This window comes from Abramis brama (genome assembly GCF_963993115.1).
Source record: "Abramis brama genome assembly, chromosome: 18".
Lineage (NCBI taxonomy): Eukaryota > Metazoa > Chordata > Actinopteri > Cypriniformes > Leuciscidae > Abramis > Abramis brama.
Genome location: NC_139980.1, coordinates 27,715,423 through 27,732,402, shown reverse-complemented (window position 1 = coordinate 27,732,402; position 16,980 = coordinate 27,715,423). Strand labels below are relative to the sequence as shown.

At 41.0% G+C, this 16,980-nt stretch overlaps 1 protein-coding gene across 16 annotated transcripts in view; it reads right to left on the bottom strand.

Moving 5' to 3' along the window:
* Nucleotides 1–16,980, bottom strand: part of trdn (triadin) — a 54,363-nt gene that overhangs the window by 18,412 nt on the left and 18,971 nt on the right. For 11 of the 16 annotated variants that reach the window (XM_084091520.1, XM_084091511.1, XM_084091524.1 and 8 more), the window contains 5 exons: nucleotides 12,548–12,574; nucleotides 8,745–10,439; nucleotides 6,849–6,893; nucleotides 6,545–6,646; nucleotides 802–858 (listed from right to left, as the gene is read on the bottom strand). In XM_084091520.1, coding sequence (XP_083947646.1) covers nucleotides 802–858; nucleotides 6,545–6,646; nucleotides 6,849–6,893; nucleotides 8,745–10,439; nucleotides 12,548–12,574 — 1,926 coding nt within the window. The remainder of the gene's footprint in view (nucleotides 1–801; nucleotides 859–6,544; nucleotides 6,647–6,848; nucleotides 6,894–8,744; nucleotides 10,440–12,547; nucleotides 12,575–16,980) is intronic. The other 5 variants (XM_084091514.1, XM_084091516.1, XM_084091517.1 and 2 more) reach the window with 1 other exon arrangement.

Below are 16,980 nucleotides of genomic sequence, written 5' to 3'. Positions count from 1 at the left end.
CTGAGAAGCAGGGAAATGTTTTTAGCAGCTGCAAGAATTCCAAGAAGTCTCTTTGAATAATAATTGAAATTCAAAAAGCCGGTTTTGATTGTGTTGCTTACATGCTCGCGGGGAATTACAGGGAGGTGTCGTTCAAAATGCCTTTAACCTAAAATGCAAATGCCATTTTTGATATCAGTCGACCCTGCAGCCGAATACATGATCTGTGTTATTAAAACAGCATGCATTCTTTCTTCCTTTGTTTTCTCACTGACCTTTGGTGCAGAAGTTTATTAGCTAATAAAATGCATTTACTCCTGACTGATTAAGATCAGCAGGGGCATTGGAAGTTGGAAGATAGGATATTATCCCTATGACTTTGATTTGCCATTGAAACTTCATATAGTGTAACCAGGCATTATCTGCACTGGTTTAGTGCTGCTCCATGTGTATTTAAAGTCACTGTCATTATTTTCTGCGCAAGCAAGCTGGAGGTGAAAATGAGTACAGTTTACAAGAATAGAATAGAATAGAATAGAATAAAATAAAATAAAATAAAATAAAATAAAATAAAATAAAATAATAAAATAAAATAAAATAAAATAAAATAAAATAAAATAAAATAAAATAAAATAAAATAAAATAAAATAAAATATTGTTCATGTTCTCACAACATTGTATTTTTAGAATTCCTAAAAAATGTTACCGGCGCTTGGCGAGTGTTAATTTTAGGCCCTGCATATACAGTATATAATATACATATATATAATGTTTCCCCATTTAAAGAAAATAGCAGCACTTACACTGTAATTGTGTACCGACCTTCTTTTTCAGCCTTTGCCACAGGTTCCTCTGCTTCTTTTTCCTTCACTTCCTCAGCTGTTTTAAGAAATAAAACCAACAAAACAAAAGGTGAGTCTTATAGTCCAGAAAGAAAATAGAAAGACAAAAGACACAGACTTGCTTACACACACACACACACACACACGCGCGCAAACTTTGATGTTCAGATCTTTTTTGTACTTTGTTTGTGCTTTTTGTGAAGACTGTTCAACCCCATGGGTCAAAATGGATCTCTTCAAGTTCCACGTTTTTGCTCTCGCTCCCCTACCAGCAGGCTTCTTTCTCTCAGCAGGGATTTATTTTGTTGTGTGAAACATATCTAATGATGTTCTTGATAGAGGAATGACAGAGTATCTGCTGCTTGCCTGCAGGCAGGGCAGAGATTCTCATTTTTTTCTGGCCTCCTCTCTGCAGTAAATGGAATGGGGGTGATGTTATTGCTGTAATTTTCTTTGGAGCACAACATTTTAAAGAACTAAAGTACTAAAGTCAAAAACAAGTGAGTTAAACTTGTCAATAAAACAGATCAGCGGGACAAAACCCTATTTTTAAGACTCCCAAATAATTATTTTTATTTTTATGATGGGGCCAAAGGTGCACACACAGTGCACCTTAAACATATTACAATTTTATCATATTGCTGCCACCAATTTACTGAATAATAGTGAATTAAAAATAATATAAAATACTTTATACCAACACGCGAGGTGATCAGGGATGTAGCTGTGGAAGTTTAATGAAAGCATAGCTGAAATTGTGTTTGTTTTTTCTATCACCTTCAACAGCTGGAGTTTAGTAACAGATCTATTATTTAATATATATCCTACCTAAGAGCAAAGGTGGTCACCGTGATTTTGCCAAGTAAGAATTGTTTCTGGATCAACATCTTTTGTTGATCTTTGAACAAAATTCCTTCCAAAAACATAGTCCTAACCTACCCTGGAAATCCAGAGTTCTCGTGAGAGCACAAGTTGAATTTGCTCAGCGAGTTTACTCTGACGTTGAGTAATGATGCTCATTAACTATGCCCTTGTAGCCGAGCTGCACCAATCACATCAGGTTATCTGATATAGGCGGGCCAGAGGAGAGCTCATTAGTAAACATTGCAAGATGGCTATGGATGAACACCAGTTGTTTGAAACGGTTTTGGCCGCTACAATGAACGAGTTAGACTTGGCTTTTTATCTAAAAGAGGAACAGAAGACGGCACTGGAATCGTTCCTTTGCAAGAAGGGCGTTTTTGCTGTTTTGCCGACCGGATACGGCAAGAGTCTAATCTACCAGTTAGCTCCACTGGTAGCTAAGCGTATGGGGCTTGTTGTGATTGGTCGTAGTGTTATTAATTTCACTTCATAAAAGCAGTGGTCAACTTGAGATCTGCATAAGCCATATTAAATTCAGCATGTATAAATGCCCACAGACTTGACATACATTTTTAATGTTCATTGCACAAACAGCAGGAGATTGAATATAAATCAGTATGTTGCTGTGAAATCACTGTAGGTTAAAAACAAACTTTTGAATATATTTAACTAGAAAAGTAAAGTTGGTCAAGACAAACTTTGATTGTTGTCTTGACAAAACCTTGTCTAAAAGTTTAATTACAAATATACGGTTAACAATTGCTTATAGTTACAGTATACCACCAGCAACCACCTAGCAATGCCCCTGCAACAAATCCGACCTGAACAATGCACTGTTTACACCTGGTTTTGGTCGCTCGGATCACGTAGATGAGGCAGATACATACCCGTTTACACCAGGTGTTTTAATCTGTCTCTTTTGTCCTTTCAACCACTTCTGTCCTGATTTCTTGGAGGGGAGGGTCTATGGGTGGGTAAATGTATGTTTTTTTTTTTCAGATCTTTCGATCTAATGGACAAAACAAGCTGAGAAGCATCTCGCTGCAGCCTGCGATGGACATCCAAGCCTACATCCAAGTGTGAGTTTTCCCCAAACCAGTTGCAAAATTCACTTTCATGGTGTTTGAACATAAATGTGTGTTGGCAGTCTGTGTACACAACCACCCTATAATGATAAAAATCCATCCACTCCTTTTTTTTAATCCCCATAAATCATAAGTACCTTTTGTGATGTCAAAAAATGCCTGCCCACATTCAATGCTACACTTGGTTGTGGACAGGGTTGGGTGGACAGGGTTGGGTGTCCAGCCCAGGTTGCTTGAGTGTTCTTGAATTGATAACATAATGACCTTTTCTACTTAACCAAATGTATTTGAAACTCTCTGTACAAGTACCAGTACCGGAACTTCATACAGTGAGGAAAATAAGTATTTGAACACCCTGCTATTTTGCAAGTTCTCCCACTTGGAAATCATGGAGAGGTCTGAAACTGTCATCGTAGGTGCATGTCCACTGTGAGAGACATAATCTAAAAAAAAATTTTTTTTTAAACTATTTATTTGTATGATACAGCTGCAAATAAGTATTTGAACACCTGTCTATCAGCTAGAATTCTGACCCTCAAAGACCTGTTAGTCTGCCTTTAAAATGTCCACCTCCACTCCATTTATTATCCTAAATTAGATGCACCTGTTTGAGGTCGTTAGCTGGATAAAGACACCTGTCCACCCCATACAATCAGTAAGAATCCAACTACTAACATGGCCAAGACCAAAGACACTAGAGACAAAATTGTACACCTCCACAAGGCTGGAAAGGGCTACGGGGAAATTGCCAAGCAGCTTGGTGAAAAAAGGTCCACTGTTGGAGCAATCATTAGAAAATGGAAGAAGCTAAACATGACTGTCAATCTCCCTCGGACTTGGGCTCCATGCAAGATCTCACCTCGTGGGGTCTCAATGATCCTAAGAAAGGTGAGAAATCAGCCCAGAACTACACGGGAGGAGCTGGTCAATGACCTGAAAAGAGCTGGGACCACCGTTTCCAAGGTTACTGTTGGTAATACACTAAGACGTCATGGTTTGAAATCATGCATGGCACGGAAGGTTCCCCTGCTTAAACCGGCACATGTCAAGGCCCGTCTTAAGTTTGCCAATGACCATTTGGATGATCCAGAGGAGTCATGGGAGAAAGTCATGTGGTCAGATGAGACCAAAATAGAACTTTTTGGTCATAATTCCACTAAACGTGTTTGGAGGAAGAAGAATGATGAGTACCATCCCAAGAACACCATCCCTACTGTGAAGCATGGGGGTGGTAGCATCATGCTTTGGGGGTGTTTTTCTGCACATGGGACAGGGCGACTGCACTGTATTAAGGAGAGGATGACCGGGGCCATGTATTGCGAGATTTTGGGGAACAACCTCCTTCCCTCAGTTAGAGCATTGAAGATGGGTCGAGGCTGGGTCTTCCAACATGACAATGACCCGAAGCACACAGCCAGGATAACCAAGGAGTGGCTCTGTAAGAAGCATATCAAGGTTCTGGCGTGGCCTAGCCAGTCTCCAGACCTAAACCCAATAGAGAATCTTTGGAGGGAGCTCAAACTCCGTGTTTCTCAGCGACAGCCCAGAAACCTGACTGATCTAGAGAAGATCTGTGTGGAGGAGTGGGCCAAAATCCCTCCTGCAGTGTGTGCAAACCTGGTGAAAAACTACAGGAAACGTTTGACCTCTGTAATTGCAAACAAAGGCTACTGTACCAAATATTAACATTGATTTTCTCAGGTGTTCAAATACTTATTTGCAGCTATATCATACAAATAAATAGTTAAAAAATCATACATTGTGATTTCTGGATTTTCTTTTTTAGATTATGTCTCTCACAGTGGACATGCACCTACGATGACAATTTCAGACCCCTCCATGATTTCTAAGTGGGAGAACTTGCAAATAGCAGGGTGTTCAAATACTTATTTTCCTCACTGTATATAGTGCAGTGTAGGCTCAGTCTCGCCGTGTTCCACTGTTGTCTCTGCAGGTACATCCAAGTACACCTCATTCTCCTGTTCCCAGACAGAAGAACTAGCAGTGCTCTGAACTCATCTCAGCTCTGAGTCTGCGATACTGCTGTGTCATACATTGTCTCAGCACGGGATTAGATTTCCATCCTGCAATACACACATTGCTTTATCCCCAATCTCCTCTCCAGATTTTAATCTGATACCCAGTAAGATCTTTTGCCCACCGGAGGAATTCAGAAAAATTGTAGTTCAACACCATATCAATAAATCAAATAGCAGGAATAATTGGAAAGGGAGGAATGCATCTCACTAGAACAAAATGACCCTTGTGCTCTTTCTGCTTTTATTTAATGTTAATTTTAACATGGCCAAGGTTATACCTTTTTACACTTTTAGTGCATTATTTATGATTTCATGGTGTTCAGCCAAATAACTCTAGAAGCTGACGCTACCTTAACCTTTTTTTTTCTTCCTTCCCTTTTGAGGACCTCACATATGCAGAAAAACTGTTGAGGTAAATAGAAAAATTATGCCAAAGAGTATTTTAGGTTACATAGGCATATAATATAATTGAAATAATTATTTTGAATAAATAAACTTTGTATTACTTAAACTTTAGTTTGTATTACTAGCACTTCTCAAGTTTATGACCTCTTTAAAGTGTAATTTTTTAAGTTGATTCTTAGCAAAAAACACTTTGTTCTTTCAAAATTATAATTATGTGTAATTACTTCCACTGTAAGCGTAGAATCTGCCATTCAGAATACATACGAGTGAGTCGCTCGAATGACGGCAGCCATGTTGCTCCTCCATCCTGAAAATACATTAGCCAAAGAGGGACATACCTGGAAATTCAAGCTTCGCCTTTCGTACTTTTACACTCAGTGGCACCGTGACGAATGCGAGGGGGAGATTACTCGCTCATGGAGGAAATTATGTAGCCTACGCTGTAAACATTGCCTTAAACAATTAATCTCGTACAATATACAGAATAACGATAGCAATGATACTTTACTAAGATTATCTTGCATTCGTTTGGGAACCTAGCTGATGTTAGCAATGAAATGGTACCAAAATAACGAAAACGTAAAACTATTATTCGTTTTATATAGAGGTCATAACCTACATGTTAACTGACTAAATAACTAAATGCAATTTGTAATAGTTTTCTAAAGTAAACTCATCACTCGAAGGAACACTCATGGACGAAGTCGAACTGGAAGCCATGTTAATCTTGGAATAATACGGCCACCGTAGGAGTTAAAACGCCCTTGGAATGGGAGGGGCTAGAAAGTAATATTCATTTGGTAGTCATATACAATTTCACTGCTAGATGGGAGAAAATCTTACACAGTGTAGCTTTAAGATTTCCTCTTTGCTTGTTGTATTCCTCATTTGTAAGTGTTTTGCATAAAAGCATCTGCTAAATTAATAAATGTGAATGTATTAAAATAACAGATAAATAGGTTTTTTGTTATAAGTTATAAGTTCAGTTGCAAAATGCGTCTTTTAACCAAACTAGTAGACACACACCAGCATCATCCTATTGATCCTACTGTTGTGTAGTAGATGGAAAAATGAGCCATCAGAAAGTCTTTGGAGATCAAAGTTTGAGTCCTAAGGGTCTTCTCAACCCTCACATCTCTTGCCACACACACACACACTCATGCCCTCTTCTCCCCTCATCCACCACCATCAGACCTCTGCATGTTGTATAGAACCCCACTCTTCCACAGTCAATAACCTTTTAGCTTATTAGTGTTGGCAGAATTTTCTCATTTTAATTCTGGTTCATTTTGTATGCTTCATGCAAGCAAACTGTTGCCATGTTTGTTACCTTTAGGGACCGGTTCTGGTTCTAGCGCTTTTTCTGCAATTTCCACTTCGTCTGCGCTTTCTTCCTTTTCATCTTTTTCCTCTTCTTCCAGGGTTGTTATGCCTTTGAAAGAAAAGAAAACATATTTATAAGGCTTGCCAGATAGATCACAAGAAGTCTTCATGATTTTATTTCGAATCTATCAAGACTTTAAAGCCTTTAGTAACCATTAAAATTCAATTAATGTGATAAAACAGAAATTTCTACTTTCAACATTTACTAGTGAGATGCTTTTCATACTGAGCATTTTGAAAACAGACTATACCTTGAACCGTTTCTTCCATGTCCACATCCTCTTTGGCTTCAGAAGCTGTTGTATAGATGAGTTATACACATGACAAAGTCAGCAGAGGCCTCAATGGATAACAATTTATTTTCATTTGACCTATTATTCTTGAACTCTGCCAAGCAATTTTGGCGCAGCTAAGATTTTCCCTTTGTTGTTGGGTAGATTGCATTAGTGTTTTACAAAGAGATATAATCAGATTTAATTTACATACAGAACATTTTTTTCAATTATTGTATTGAGGCTGATCCTTCAAAATTCATTAGCAACATCAGTAGCGAGTTAAGAACTGGAACAGTTGGTTTAGCTTTGCGCAGAGAGAATTATCAAATCAGCTAAATTAGGTTAGCAGGGTAAAGTCAAGCAGCCCTATTTTAACGACCATTAGTAAAAAGCATAAGCGGTATACATTATCTAAGCTTACCAATTAATTTCTTTATGCGCTACTATAAGACAATGACTATGACCACTATTCTTAACTACTCATTTAAGCCTCGGTAACCAATTTTGACCTTCATTTAGCGTAGTTTCCCATTTTTTCCTTGATCATCTAGAACTTTGATACCCTTGAATGACCTCTTTCAGGACAACCGCTTGGTGACAGCTCACATGAAAGCAGTCTCTCATGGATTCTAACCGTTTCACTGGCAGCTGAACAGCAATACACCAGGTGTTGTTCTTTGATCCACCCAGCATGAATTAGACTTCAATTCAATTAGAACTCAAATGGGGTCCTTTCCTACCAGCGTATTTGGATATGTATGGTAGCAAACTTAGACTAAACTATTTTTGTGTGACAGCAAAGTGACGTCTAAATGATTATTGTTTTTGGCTAAAATTGTGCAAACCTTTGGTTAAAAAAAGCAAAATTAGTAAAAAGTGATCAGTTGACTTAACTTAAAAAAGTGGGGAAACCCATTGCCTTAAAATTAAGTAAGCCTTCATGCATAATTAAAAAAAATTTATTTACATGAACTTGACAATTCCACATAACTTACTTTTTTCAATCATGCATGGTTTATTTACTTAATAATTTGAAGGCAACAGGTTTCCATATTTTTTTTTAAAGCTAAGTCAACTGATCACTTTTACAGGGTTGCAGACTGATATAACAATTAGCGATGGGAATCATAAAAAATTCTAGAGAATTTTTTGCTAATGATTATGGTTCCTTAATGGTTCCATCAAGTATTCTTTTAGTACTTGTAAAGAATGTGATGTTGGGAAATGCAATGTTACTGCCCAATGATATAAAACAAATGATTTAAAACAGTTTTTGAAAAAGGTGTTTAAACAAACTTTGTTTATTTGAAAGGTTTTTAAATAATTTTTATTAATATTATATTAATTTTGCCTTAAATATGTTAAAATCAATACAATACTAAACAAACAAAAATGTGTAAACAAATTTCATTCATTATTTTTTTTATAAAATTCTAATGACAAAACGTACTAAAAATAAATTCACTAAAAAGAGTCGACTGAAAAGAGAGTCATTTGTTCGGGAAACGGACTGCACTGGTTGTGCTGGGTGTTTTTTGATTCACTAACAAGAACCAGCTCGAAGTGATTCTTTTGGGAATCAAACTACATTGGTCGCGCTGTTTGTTTTGCAATGTAGATTCAGTAATGATGCTGCAGTGCCAGTGAAAAAGTTCAGTTCAACTGTCAGAGTATTTTAGTATGGTGTTCCGACTGCATCCAAATGCATGTGTGAAAACTACAGAAACAAAACATTATAAACCATATTTTTTTTTATCTCAGTTCCCAACCCTAAAATCACTGGCTGCAACATTATCTGTCATTTTGCCATGAACACATTTTTGAAAAGCAAACAAACCTTTCGGAGTCAATAACTAAAAATATTTTTGGTACCTTTCTCAGGTGAAGAGCCATCATCTTCATCAGCCATCACTGTTGTGTCATCTCCACCTGGTTCGGAACTAACTACAGGTGCTGTTACTATAATACCATCATCATCCTCACCACTTATCTGTTCATCTCCCTCCTCTTTTCCCTCTGCCTCCTGCTCCTCCTTATCTGCAACATCATCAGCTAGCTCAGGCTCCTCAGTAACACCCTCACCTTCACTTGTTATATCTTTTTCAGAGTCAGCGTCTTTCAGCCCAACACCAGTCTCATCTTTAAGACTGTCTTTAACACCCTCACCGTGATCGTCAGCTAGTTCTTTAGCTATCTTATCATCGTGGTCATCAGATGGGATATCAGTAGCGCTTAAGCCATCTTGTGAGCCAGCTATATCAGCTACTGCGTCGTCAGCTTTAGCAGCACTCTCCTCTATGGGTGTTAATATCTCTGCATCACCATCAACTTTAAGTATAGGTTCCTCACCAATTTCCTGAGCTTCAACATCAGTGACTGTAACACCAGCATCTGCTATGATACCAAGCACAATGGGGATATCAGCCTCCTGGACATCATCGTCATCATCTTTCTCCTCACTTTGGTCATCTTTTTGGTCATCATCAGTATTGTCATCGTCTGTAGTAGGAGGCAATTTAAGGGCTGGCTCGGCTAATTCTTCTTTATCATCTTCTTCCTGAGGTGGTTCTTCATGGCCAGCCTCCCCAACCTCAAGAGCATCTTCTGCTTCTTTGATATCTTTAGAGGAGGAATCATCAGCTACAACTTCAACATCATCGTCTTGCTCTTCTGTGGGCAAAGGTGGGAGGATTTCAGCATCAGATTTTAGATCATCTATGGTGCCATCGTCATCCTCCTCTTCTGCTTTGCTCGATTCATCATCCTGATCATCTAGTGATGCAGTAGGAACCTTTTCATCTGCATCAGTTCTGTCCTCCTCATCATCATCTTCAGCTGCCTCATCTTCTTTAGAGGTGACAAGTTCTGCAGCTTCATCTTTCTCCTCATCTAGTTCGGCAGGGATGGAAGCATCTTCCTTTTCGGGAGCAGCAGAAGCAGCAGCAGCATCCTCTTCATGTTCTTCTTCCTCCTCAGCATCAGCTTCCTCTTTCTCCTTTTCTTCAGCCTCTGCTTTTTTTCCTTCCTCTTCCTCGTCAGGCTCCTCTGTTGCTGCTTCCTCCTCTTCCTCTTCCTCCTCCTCATCAGCTTCCACTTCATCCTTTTCTTCAGCCTCCTCATCCTTTCCCTCCTCCTCCTCTTCCTCCACAGCCTCCTCTGCTGCTGCTTCCTCCTCTTCATCTTCCTCTTCCTCCTCAGCATCAGCTTCTTCTTTCTCCTTTTCTTCAGCCTCCTCTTCCTTTCCCTTCTTCTCCTCCACAGCCTCCTCTGCTGCTGCTTCCTCCTCTTCATCTACCTCTTCCTCCTCAGCATCAGCTTCTTCTTTCTCCTTTTCTTCAGCCTCCTCTGCTGCTTCCTCCTCTTCATCTTCCTCTTCTTCAGCAGATTCGTCTTCCTCCTCCTCAATCTCCTCACCATCTTCTTCTTCTACTTCTTCTTCATCATCCTTTTCTTCTTCTTCCACCTCAACCTCTTCGTCAGCAGCCATCTCATCTTCTTCCTCCTCCTCCTCTTCCTCCTCGTACTCCCCTTCCTCTTCTAAGATCTCCTTGGCCCGTATCTCTGCAACTATATCATTAGGTTGTCAGAAATGTCAGTGAAGCTGTAGAGAGTGTGGGGTTCAAACCCCACAGGATGAGACAGATTCAAAATAATTTTGGCTAGACATACACAATCCAGTGCATAACATATAATCAGATATATTATGCATATTATGTATTTTACTGTGACAGCATCCCTTTAGTAGTATGCTATTAGATAGTTGAATACTTAGGAGACATGCAAACGAATAGGTTCCTTAGTTTTTTTGTTTTTTTTAGTACAACTGTTGATGCACAAAGGAGCTCTGCATATTGCTCATAGCTTGATTAGGCCTCTTAATGGTACAATATATTGTCAGAATAACAAATTGTCCAAACTTTTGTGGCTTTTAAGGTTCGGTTGCATTTACTGTTGTTTGGAAAATTATTGAACCAAAAACAAGTATCAAATGGAATCCACACGACTGAATTTCATGTGAGGGCGAAAGATTTCCCCATGCATATTTTGTTAGGGTTTCAAGTTGGTCACAAACCAAGAAAGTTAATTGGTTTGAAAGTGACTTCTGTGTGAGCTGTGCTTCACATATCACTACACTATTGATAATAAACAATGGACCTTTGAAATGTTACTAATGTGACCGCACCATTAGTCAATGTCTGTTAAAGTCGGAATGAAACAGATATCGTGACTGTCTTTTCTTCCCAATGGTGACCAAGGGAAATGGCTTTTTGAACAAGAAAAAAAAAGTAAGGCAAGACTTGGTTTTGTCGATCAGTATTTGATTGGATCATTGCATTGTTGTTTGCAAACTGCTGCGATTTTATGTGATTGTCAGGTTGCGGAAGGGGAGGTTTTATTATCCAGCTGTGCATTAAATCCTCATTAAAGAAGAGATGTTGTTGAAAGGCGGAGGGGGAGCTTATTTTTTCGATTTACAGATATTACCATGGAACATGAGTATATAAAAAGATGTGCATGGATGAATCCTGTGTAACGGACGTAGGCAAGTAAGAGCTGTGCGTGTAAACCTCACTCCCCTTGCCTCAAGAGGCACGCTAGAGACTGCGGTCTGTAACATCCTTATTATCGCACCTTCCTCCCACGCCAGAGACCCCGGTTCGAATCCAGCTCGAAGTGGGTCGAGTAGGACCGGTTAAGCATGCATAATAAACACTGACAAATATCTTGAGCTTGTGTTAACCAGACACCTTATTTCAGACTTTTTGGAATTGGAATTGGAAGTGCTAAAATGCTAAAACTTGTTTTCAGGCTTTGACCTAAAAAAATACATCACTCTATTGGTTTTTAAAAGTGTGTCCCACCCTAATTTACTGTTACCATAGGAAAAACTGTAAGCATTCATTAATACATATCATGGGGTCTTTAAGAAGGTACTTTAAACAGTGTACAATAAAAATAATTGTAAAAGGGAAGTTCACAGTGTCTTAAATTACCGTGCCACAACGGGGCATATAGCATCATCATAAGAACAATACTTGGTTTATAAATCTCCTCCAGTGACACTGCCTATATGTCTTAGGAGCACACATCTAATTTCCTGGTCTCTTAGGTGTCCCTGTGTCAACAATTATGGACTGTACCTTTAAAGCAAAACAGGGGCACACCAATTTATGTGGCTTGCAGAGTTCCCTTTAGTGTTAATATGACAAATGACAGCAAATGTGTTGCCCATATAATCAAATTCAGACTTTTATTACACATATGTGGGACTATTTTTATTCACAAACATTTGCATTTGCTGAAACTGATAATGGTGTTTAGATGCTTTCTGCAATAGCTTTACCATTTAGAGCTTACCATTACCAGCTTAATGATAATTTCATGAAGATGTTAATAGACAAATACATGCAGCTTTATGGAACACTGATTAGCATGGGGAGCATAATTAGGGTGTGTGAACACAAAGGGAAATTATTATGAATGCATGGCTCCAAATGCAATCAATGACAGCATAATGCCCATTCTCCATAAAATACTCTAATGCTTGCCCTCTTAATGCAACTTTAATATAAATGTGTTAATTACAGACTCAAGCAAACTGTCATCTGTTATGCTGATGGGTTGTGTATTCTCTAATGAATGCAATCTCATCAAGCTCTCTTCAAGACACAGACCTTTTTTTCTTGGTGGCAGGAATTCTCCTAGAGGAGAGATACACAGACCATAAGAATATAAGAACAACTGTGATTAAGTTAGTTGGTTAATGTGAGGTTTAATGCATGGTAAAAATAAAATAAAAAATGATGTTGTATATGCAGCACAATGGTGAAAATTTAGACAAATATCTAAGTATATCTTAGGCACCCTTGTCAGCTGCTTCTTCATCATGATGCTGTTTTGGCATACTTTAACACATGATACTAACTAACAGTATAAAGGATAGTTAACCCAAAATTAAAATTCTTTCATCATTTACTCACCATGAGTGGTTTAGTCCAAAATTGTCTGAAGAGACACAATCGGATAGCTTTATGCTATGAACAGATTGAAATTAGGCTTTTATTCACATATAAACATTTATTAAACCAACAGAAGCTTAAGCATGTTATGTTACCTTGATAGAACTTCTCAGTTACGTATGTAACCCTCGTTCCCTGAAGGAGGGAATGGAGACATAGTCGACATATCGACTGATTAGGATCATGCTTAGGGAGCCTGTCATCTTCGAGTATTGATAAAACGAGCCAATGCACATATTTTGGCGTGCAAGCTTTGCATCCACGGTTGCAATGCGGTTATAAATATGGAAGTGGATGCACGCACCACTTGTTTTTCGCTGAGGAGCCGAGCAGAGCCCGGAGTCAGCGGTGGTCCAGCAATAGTGGCGACGGGACTATGTCTCCGTTCCCTCATTCAGGGAACGAGGGTTACATACGTTACCGAGACGTTCCCTTTCAGTCGTTCACGTTCAACGTAGTCGACGTATCAACTGATTGAGATCCCTATTAAAACGCCACTAGTGCTGCCACCTTCTAGTGCCTAGACAAAAGTCTCCTGATCCCCCCGCATTATTGAGGCAGAGATAGGACAGGGCTTAGGCCAGGGAAGTCACTGCTGTTCCGCAAGACCCACTCAGTCAGACTTGTTAACACTGGGAAAGCGTGCCCTTTCATTGGAAAGGAAAATGCTGCGGAAGCCACATCCTGCCCGTAGGGAGGTATACATGTGGAGGATATACATATGGACTGGGCGTTACTGGGCAGTGCAACATATGGGATGTCACTGAGGGGAGACACACCGGTCAATGACGGCAGAGGGGGCTCTTCCAAGGGAAAGACACAGGCTTGCCGCAGGGAGCCGTACTGTGGAAGAATACACATATAGGGGTCGCCAGATCACAACATATGGGCCCAGCCTAGCACAGGTTCCACCAGTGCATACGAGTGCTAGGCCTGGCATCGGACGCTGAGCCACGTCCGTTGCCGAAGGGTGTGGAGGAACTCGACAGGGTTCGGCTAAGAGGAACTCTACTGGAGCAAAAATTGTGCACGTATCTGGTCCATAGGAGGGGAATGGCGCAGCAAGCCAACACTTTGAACCGGGCTCACAGTGTAACTGGCTTCATGTGAAGGGAGCACATGGGAAACAAACGGCTCGACACATAGGCTATTTTTCTAGCGAACATGTTTGGTGTCGCTCAACCCAAAGCTCTACAAACATCTGTCAGCGAAGCACCCTGTGCCAACGCCCAAGGAGAAGCTACACTCTCATTTTAGAGGAGTGGGCTCGCAACCCAGAGGGGCATGGTGCATCTTGGGATTGATACGCCAAGACAATGGTGTCCACTATCTTTTTGTTTTTCTCAGTGGGCCAACCTCTGCTTGGAGACAGCCTTTCCCTTCTGCTGGTCTCCGTAACAGGAGTTGGACTGAGGTCCTGAGGCTTTGCGTTCTGTCCACGTTAACCGCAGGAGCGGACAGGACAGAAAAAAGCCAGGGCTGGGTCTTGCGCTTACAGGTTCACCACCTGGTCCCTTTTAAGGGGAGAGGTAGGAACCTTGGGCACATATCCAGGCCGGAGTCTCAGGATAAAGTCAGAGTTAGCCGGCCCGGATTCCAGGCCCAATTCGTCGACCGAAATGCGAAAGTCCCCTACCCTCTTGATAGAGGCCAAGCAAGCAGGAGAACTGTTTTTAAAGATAGAACTCAGCTGCCTGCAGGCTCAAAGGGAGGTCTCTGCAGTGCGGTAGCACCAGAGATAAGTCCCAAGAGGGTATAGAGGGGGCGCAAGGCGGATTCAGTCTCCTCGCTCCCCTCAGGAATCTGACGATCAAGTCGTGCTTTCCCATGGATTTCCATCCACTACATCATGATGTGCGCAAATATAGCAACATACACTTTGAGGGTGGAGAGAGACAGCCCTCACTCCAACCCATCTTGCAGGAAAGAAAGCACGGAGTGATCGAACACATTTGGGGGGTCTTCTCGGAAGAAAATGCAATGGCATGCGAAGAGGAAGCGGCTTGCCCACAGGCTTTGTAAGCTCTGCCTGTAAGAACGGACGAGAACTCACAGGTCTTAGAGGGGAGACGAGGATCCCCCGTCCAAGAGGCAGCGGCCGCCGGACACAGGTGTGCCGCAACAGACCGCTCCACTGGAGGAATAGCCTTGTAACCCTTCACCACTCCTCCGCCAAGGGTACTGAGCTACTCAGGCAGAGAAAGGTGCCGTCCACGACCTGGTAAGCTCTCCATGCACTTCGGGAAAGAAAGGCACTGGGGCGGCGGGCTAAGAACCAGCGCGGCCCTCCCCGCCCCGAGAAACCAATCATCCAACCGAGACGGTGGAGGATTCCACGCTAGCCCGACAGCCTCGGCGGCCCGTTTCAGCATAGCTGACATTTCTGGATCTGGCTCAGGCAACGTTACACTCCCAGAGGGAGATAACGCATCCGAGTCATCATCTCCAGAGGGCAGCTCACTCTCCGATGCTGCAATCGGCATTACAGAGGGACCAGCACGCTCAACGGGGGGCTCCACCGGCTGCGGTGTGATAGATAAGTGAGGGGCCCACAGAGATTGGTTACTGGGCGGGGAAGCCATCACTATGATCCTCTGATCACCCATCCCACACGGCATCCGAGGGTGGTGCGTGGTAATGTGGACTCCACCTTCGCGGACGAAAGTGAGTCTTGAACATGAACTATTCACAAAAGCTGCTTCAGCATGCTGTAATCCCAAACACGTGATGCAACTAATGTGACCGTCAGAGGGGAACAGGGAACGACCACATCCAGAAACGCACGGGTGGAATGACATCTTAAAAAAGACGCAAACGCACCCGTGTTGCTCTTTCAGGAAATGAAAAACTCTCACCAGTGCCGGAGCACACAGGGGAATGATCCAGGCAACACTGACAGGAATGGTGCAGCCTGTACCAGTGATGCACTCACTTTCTGCGCCCTCAACCGGCCGTCAGACAAACAAACACAAAAAGGAATGCTGTTAAAACAGCAGTTGAGAGCTGAGAAGGCTCGCGACCACCACTGCACTCGCGCTGTAGAACCACCAGCACCAGGAGAGACTTCCAGAAAAAGCACCGACTCGTTGAATGAATCAACACTCTTCAGAGAAACCGTCATGAAGACCGATCGGCTCCGAAGTGAAAAACAAGTGGTGCGTTGCGGGGCGAAGCGAGGATGCAAAGTTTGCACGCCAAGGTGTGAATTGGCTCGTTTTATCAATACTCGAAGATGACAGGCTCCCTAAGCGTGATCCAAATCAGTCGATACGTCGACTACGTTGAACGTGAGCGACTGAAAAGGAACCAATGTGTTTATCTTGTGTTTCGCAGCACATTTGAGCTTCCACAAGAACCAATGAGGTCAAGCAGGTCTGGTTTAGCTTTGTTTATGTTTTCTGATCAATGTTTATATGAGAATAAAAGCCTAAATTAAATCTGTTCATCATATAAAGCAATCGAGTATCTTCAGAAAATTTGGACTAAACCACTCAATTCATATGGATTAGTTTTACAATCTCTTAACTTTTTGAAGCCTCAAAGTGGTAGGCTGTCAATGGAGGGACAAAAAGCTCTCAGATTTCATAAAAAAGATCTTCATTTGATCTTCATAGGGTGAGTAATTAATGACAGAATTTTCCCTTTAATGGTGCCCACAGGCTGTCAAGCTCCAAAAATGACACCAAAAAAGCACCATAAAAGTATCATAAAAGTGTACATATTCATATCTTCCTCTTCACATATCACATTTGTGCGATTTGATGTGCATATTCAAATTTGGCACATTAAAGACTGTAACATAGTAAATAGCACAATTTCAATACATTGTTACATGCTTTTTAGGGATTTTTTAAATCATTTTTGACACTTATTGCCAATGGTCACCATTCACTTTGCACTGAATGGAAAAGAGTGTTATCAAAATTCTGTAGTGCTCGACAGAAGATTGAAAACCTTAGGGGTTCGGAACAACATTTTCATTTTTTGAGTGAACTATCTATTTAATATCATCAATGACAAGGTACACTGCTTTGCAAGAACCCAATTTGTAGCCTAATACATTTTGTGAGGCTTTAAAAAATTTAACA